Source organism: Grammomys surdaster, unplaced genomic scaffold (genome assembly GCF_004785775.1).
Source record: "Grammomys surdaster isolate TR1022 unplaced genomic scaffold, NIH_TR_1.0 250613, whole genome shotgun sequence".
Lineage (NCBI taxonomy): Eukaryota > Metazoa > Chordata > Mammalia > Rodentia > Muridae > Grammomys > Grammomys surdaster.
Window position 1 is genome coordinate 1 of NW_021624889.1, and position 5809 is coordinate 5809.

General features: G+C 50.3%; 1 protein-coding gene across 1 annotated transcript; it reads right to left on the reverse strand.

The window, feature by feature from the left end:
* Positions 1–555: 555 nt before the first annotated feature.
* LOC114616068 (tryptase-like) lies at positions 556–3062 on the reverse strand. Its single transcript, XM_028761607.1, has 5 exons — positions 2783–3062; positions 2528–2693; positions 2129–2400; positions 1000–1163; positions 556–927 (listed from the first exon to the last, which is right to left on the reverse strand). The coding sequence occupies exons 1-5, from the start codon at positions 2955–2957 to the stop codon at positions 763–765; spliced, it is 942 nt and encodes a 313-aa protein (XP_028617440.1). The 5' UTR covers positions 2958–3062; the 3' UTR covers positions 556–762.
* Between the last annotated feature and the right edge of the window lie 2747 nt (positions 3063–5809).

The following is a 5809-nucleotide window of genomic DNA, read 5'->3' on the forward strand; positions in this document are numbered from 1 at the left end:
TTTCTCTGAGGCAAGGTTTCTCCCAGTAGTCCTGGGTATCCTGGAACTCTCTCTATAGACCAAGCTGGCCTTGAACTCATAGAGATCCACCTGCCTCTGCCTCCCAAGTGCTGGATGTGACATCACCACCTGGCATCTTTAGATTTTAAGATTGCATTTATTTGCTTATTTTTCTTGTGATCATGTGTGCATGTGTGTGCGTGTGTGTGTGTGCGTGTGTGTGTGTGTGTGCGTGTGCGTGTGTGTGTGCGTGTGTAGGTGTACAATGATCTTTACCTTCTGAATCATCTCGTGAACCCTCCCACCCCCTCTATTTATCTATTAAAATTTTCCTGCTATTTCATGGATTCCAAGGCTTGGGAGTGATTGACCCTTACCCTGAAGGAATGAACTTGTGTAGAGAGAAATTAAGATGTTGGACAAGGGGTGGAGGAGGAACCACCACTGTAGCAGCCAAACCTCACGGCTGGCACCCCAAAGCTCAAGCAGGATCACCCCAAGTCTCCCAGGCACTTCCTTTACCCATGTTGACTCCAGAATCACAGGAAAACTCACAGCTGCTTTAATGCATTTTATTGAGCCATAGCGGAGAGTAGCTGCCTACACAGTATAGCTACCCGAGCCAGAGGGACAGGCAGGGGTGGTCAGGAGCTCAGGTAGAGCAGAGGTGGGGCTCAGGATGGTGAGCAGGAGAGGAAAGCAGGGATGCCACCTGGGCAGAAGCAGTATGTTGGGAGCAAGAGAGGTCATCTTGGATAGGTCTCAGAAGTTTTTGGGGACATAGCGGTAGATCCAGTCTAAGTAATAGGTGACCCGAGTGTAGATGCCAGGCCTGTCAGACTGTGCACAGAGCTCACCCCAGCTGACCACTCCTGCCTGCAGCCAGGTGTCTTTGACCTTGCAGACCAGAGGTCCTCCAGAGTCACCCTAGAGAGGATAGGGGTCAGTGTCCCTGTGAAGGCTGGTTATGGGTAGCAGGGGGAGGAGACAGGAGCTCACCTGATGGAAATTGTGCTTTCCATCCCCAGCACACAGCATGTCATCACGGACAATGTGGACATTGTCACCTGTGATGAGACCTTCATGATACTTCCTATCACAAAGGCGGTTTTCTATAATGGGAACTTGCACCTCCTTCAAGGGAAATGGCGGTGGCAGTTTTACTGTGGGTGAAATAAAGACCATCATGTGGATAGGGTCCCAGGTGGCTGGCTGGGATGGGCTCAGCTAACCCTGTTCTCTGAGGACAGTTCTGTTCACAAGACCCTGTTTAAGCCAGGCCCACTTCATTCAACTCTGCCAACCTGGCTTCTTTCTCAAGCCTGGGTCTGGATTTCTGAATTTATACAGAGAAGGAGGACAGTCTGAAGGGTCATTAGTGAGCCATCTGGTCTTTGGAGTGCAGGGGTAAAGGTGGTCATCTCACATCAGCATGGCTGGCTCTGCCTAGGCTGTGTAGAGGATCCTGGTGGCACCTGGTCTTGGAGACTATTCTCAATCCCCACCTCTGTGGAGATTGCAACCCTAACTCTGTGTAGGTGGAGATGGACCCATCCTGTGGTCCACAGACATGGCCTGCTCATGGTCCTATACCTGAAGCTCTACTCTTTGAGTTGTCAAAGACCACTAGGGAGCAGGGAAACTGGCATTGGAAGCTCCCAAGGGAGCTGTCCAGCCTCATACAATGCCAGTGGACCCTGATGCAGACCGTGAAACACTGGTCCCTGAAGTTGTAGCCCACTTCTTTCCTCGTGTGTGTGGTGTGTGTGTGTGGTGTGTGTGTGTGATGTGTGTGTGTGTGTGGTGAGTGTGTGTGGTGTGGTGGTGGTGGTGTCTGTGTGTGTGTGACATTGTTGGTAATTGTGCTTTCACTCTTCCTTAATCAAATCTCTGAAATACAAGCAGACTGTGGCTCCTTCAGACATGAAGCTTTGACTTTTGAGGGACAAATGACTTATCCAAGCTATGCTTTGGTGTCCTGGCTTATGGAACCTGAGAACCCTGTTGTTCTGATGCTTCCCACTTCCTAAGTCTTCAGATTTCCATCCTACAACTTGGAATAAAGCACTGTGCTGAGGATGTGGCCCTGCCCTCACCTGTCTAACCCTTGGTTGTGTCTACCACATACCTTGACAGTAGAGGTTACCCCAGCCTGTCACCCAGCACAACGTTCCTGAGGGGAAGTTCTCTGAGGCAGGAGGCAGGGAGACAGGGTGGACATAGCAGGAAATGTTCACAGGGTTTGTGAGTTTCAGCAGGGCAATGTCTGCCCCATGCTGGGGGATGTAGAATTCATGGTGTGGAATGATCTTGCTCACAGTCAGCAAGTGGTCATGGTGATAGAGGTACTGCTTTTGGAGCTGTACTCTGAACATGTCGGGATCAGCATCAGCGATATTCCTGAAGAAAGAGGTATTTGTTTAGGAAGCCTGTGTCACTTCCAGAAACCCAGAGGTGTGATGATCTCATCCCACAACACTCTCCTACCCATTCTTTGTCCCACCCTACCAAGCCCAGAGAGACTCACGGTCCCACACAGCCTGCTGCAGTTAGCACCCACTGTGGGTGGATGAGGGAGCCGCCGCAGACATGCATCCAGTAGCTGACATGCTTACGCAGGCTCACCTGCCAGGGCCACTTGTTCTCAGGTGCATCCGTTCCCCCCACAATGCCCTCTCGTGACATAGCTGGACCTGGGGATACAGGGCAAGTCTTAGTACCCCTGGCATGTGAGCTACGAGGGTCAGGGAAAGGGAAAGGGAGAGCCCAGGGGAGAACTCACCAGGGGCTGCATGCACCAGGCTGGACAGAAGGGGCAGTGTCAGCAGCAGCAGCTTCAGCATTTGGACACAGTGAGAAGTAGTGCGGGCCCAGTTGGAGGTGAGGGCTAGACTAGTCTGAACAGGTTGTGGGGTGCAGAATAAGTCAGGAACCCGGGAGCAGGAAGGTAGGTCCATTCCAGGAGCTTGAAGTCTCTGGTAGCTTGGCCTCTGTGCTTCACGGCAACACTCAGATGTCAGAGACTGGCAGAGCTTAGCTGTCTTTGATCTTCTCTACCCAGCCTCAAGTTCCCTCTTCATTTATCCTTCGAGATGGGGGTGGGGTGGGAGGAAGGGCATGCCACCCTCCAATATAAGCCAGGAGGACATGGGTGAGGCAGACTCAGGGCCCAAGTGTCTGGGCAAAGAAGGGGCTCTGTCAACCTTCTGCTACATTAGACGGAGATCTGTGGATAAACCCTGTACTTTGGCCTCTGGGCAATATCTGAAGACCAGGAGCATGTGCTCATCCAATGCATCTGTGCTTCAGCAGCAGAGAGGCAACCCATGGAAAGGAGGGGATTGCAGAGAAGCCACCAGCCTCTCCTCAGGCACTTGCCACCCCTGCACCCGTCCCTGGACACCACTCTCTTGTTTATCCACCCTACCCTGTGACCCGCTGTGGCCTACTGATCACTAGTCTAGTCCTCTCCTTACCTTGAACTCGTGTCCCCCCCCCGGCTTGCCTGCCACCTTGAGCATCTCTCTTATTCCCTGCAGGTTCTAAACCCTACCTGGCTGTGCCTTCTACACACACCAGCAACTCCCTTGGAAGTCCAGGAGGCAGCATAAGGTGGTCAGAGGGTGTCCTGTGCTATCTCTGTGCTCCCCACTGGTTCTCTAACATAAGCATGCTTTTAAAAATAATAATATGTTTGCTAATTCTTTGAGAATTTCATACAATGCATTTTGATCAAATTCACCTTCTTCCCCAACTCTTCCCTTAGCTACTCTTTGCATCTTCACAGACTCCCAATGCTCTGAAAACTTCAAGATGGATGCATGAGTGAATGGATGAATGAGTGAATGGGTGAATGAGTGAATGGATGAATAAACAGCAGAAGAGCATTCCACAGATCCCAGGTGGCCCTGTGAATGTCTGGCTGTGGTCTTCTAGGATCCAGAAGATAGGATCTGACTTGTAGGAGAATCCAGTGTCTGCCCGGCTCTGGACAGATAGGCAGAATGAACTGGGGTCCTGGGTCACTCATCTAGATCTGGACACTGAGGTTCTGTCCTCATCGATTCTCCAGGCCACTGGTTGATAGAAGGATCCCACATGAGAGGGACAGGGGAACTGGTGGAGGCCCAGTGAGGGTTCTAGTTAGTGTCTAGAGGGCATCAGCCTTTGAGGGCCTGAGGGTGTGGGAATAGGTGATCCTTCCTCTTCCATGATGGAGAGGGAGCCTGAGAAAGATCCTCTAAGATGTTGTATAAATCACCCTCTTTGGGCACATTGGGACGATGTTAGAAGTTAAGAATGGACCAGTGTGTGTGTTGGGAAGGATTAAGATTTTGGATATTAAACCCAGCATGGTGGCACACACCCTTTTTTTCTTTCTCCCTTCCTTCCTTATTTCCTTCCTTCTTTTCTTCCTTCCTTCCTTTCTTTCTTTGTTACTTTTCTCTTTCTTCACTTTTTCTTTTTCTGTTTCTCTCTGTCTCTCTGTCTCTCTGTCTCTCTGTCTCTCTCTCTGTCTCTCTCTCTCTTTCTCTCTTTCTTTTTTATTTTTTTCTGAAGACAGGTTTTCTCTGTGTAGCTCTGCCTGTCCTGGGACTCACACTGTAGACCAGGCTGGCCTCACACTCAGATATTCCTCTACCTCTGCCTCCTGGTTGCTGGGATTAAAGGTGCTCCACCACTGCCAGTAGTGGGAGTCAGAGGCAGAGGCAGGCCAGACTCTATGTGTTTGAGGTCATCCTGGTCTACACAGTAATTTCCAGGACATTCAAAGCTACATAAGGAGATCCTATTACCCCCAGACTGCCCACACAAAGGTTACAGACAGACTTAATCAGTGGGCCAAAAAGAAATCGTAAGGGAAGCTAGAAAGACACAGAAATCTGTGAAATGAAAACAATACATCAAACACATGGGGTGCTGCCAGAAACCGTGCTTGAGGGAACCCAGAGCTCTGCAGCTGACAGAGAGCACCAGGAACTCAGCCCCAGAGGCCAGAAGAGCAGATGAACTTTGCAGTCACATAGGAAGGGAATAACCACCCCAGGAGAGACTGAGAGTATAACACAGGGCAGGGAGGTGAGCCTAGAGACCGATATAACACATTCCTACAAATTTGTCAGGTAAAAAGTTTGGAGTCTGCAAGGCATGTCTTCCCAACCACCAGAAGATGACATTACAGTAGAATCCATGATGACAAGTCACATCTTATATTCCAATGCCAAGTCCAAGCTGGTCACATGACAAGTCATTGGCCTTCTTTTGTCCCACAAACCTGAGCTAAAGGCCCGTCAACAGCAGAGGTGAAATGGGGTTTTGTACATTTTCTTCTTTGATATTTTCTGGTCTTCACACTCTCCGAGATGGCTGGCCAGAGTCGGATACTCTAGTGATTAATGTATCACATCTGTCTGATGGCTCTTTGTGATCAGATGATAGTTGTAGATTTGGGGACATCCCCACAGATGGGATGATTTTCACCATCCCATCAGGGGCACCTTCTGTGAAACAGCTTCCGTTGGGGACCTTTGCCAACATTGCACATGGCCTAGGGCAGATTCATCACTGTAGGCCAGCCTTCTTCTGCCATGCTGATGGAGGATGAGGATGAGGTGACATGGTCCCCGAGCTAGAGGAACACTGTGCTGAGATGGTGAGGGATTCCTTCTCCCGTGGGCACCAGAGCTCCGAATAACCAGTTTCCATGAGTTCTTGACCTCTCCAACTCCATGACAGCAGATTTCTGGTTCCCAGGTAGGAGTGGCCAGACCTAGGGATACAAAGGTTCACACCCTGTGCTCTCCTGACT

Bases quoted from the DNA above. Each gene is read 5' to 3' on its own strand.
- LOC114616068 (XM_028761607.1), bottom strand. From the start codon at position 2,957: ATGGACCTACCTTCCTGCTCCCGGGTTCCTGACTTATTCTGCACCCCA. The intron at 2,401-2,527 runs GTGAGTCTCTCT...CTCTTTCTTCAG, and splicing joins GCAGCAGGCTGTGTGGGACC to GAATATCGCTGATGCTGATC. The intron at 928-999 runs GTGAGCTCCTGT...TATCCTCTCTAG, and splicing joins GAAAGCACAATTTCCATCAG to GGTGACTCTGGAGGACCTCT.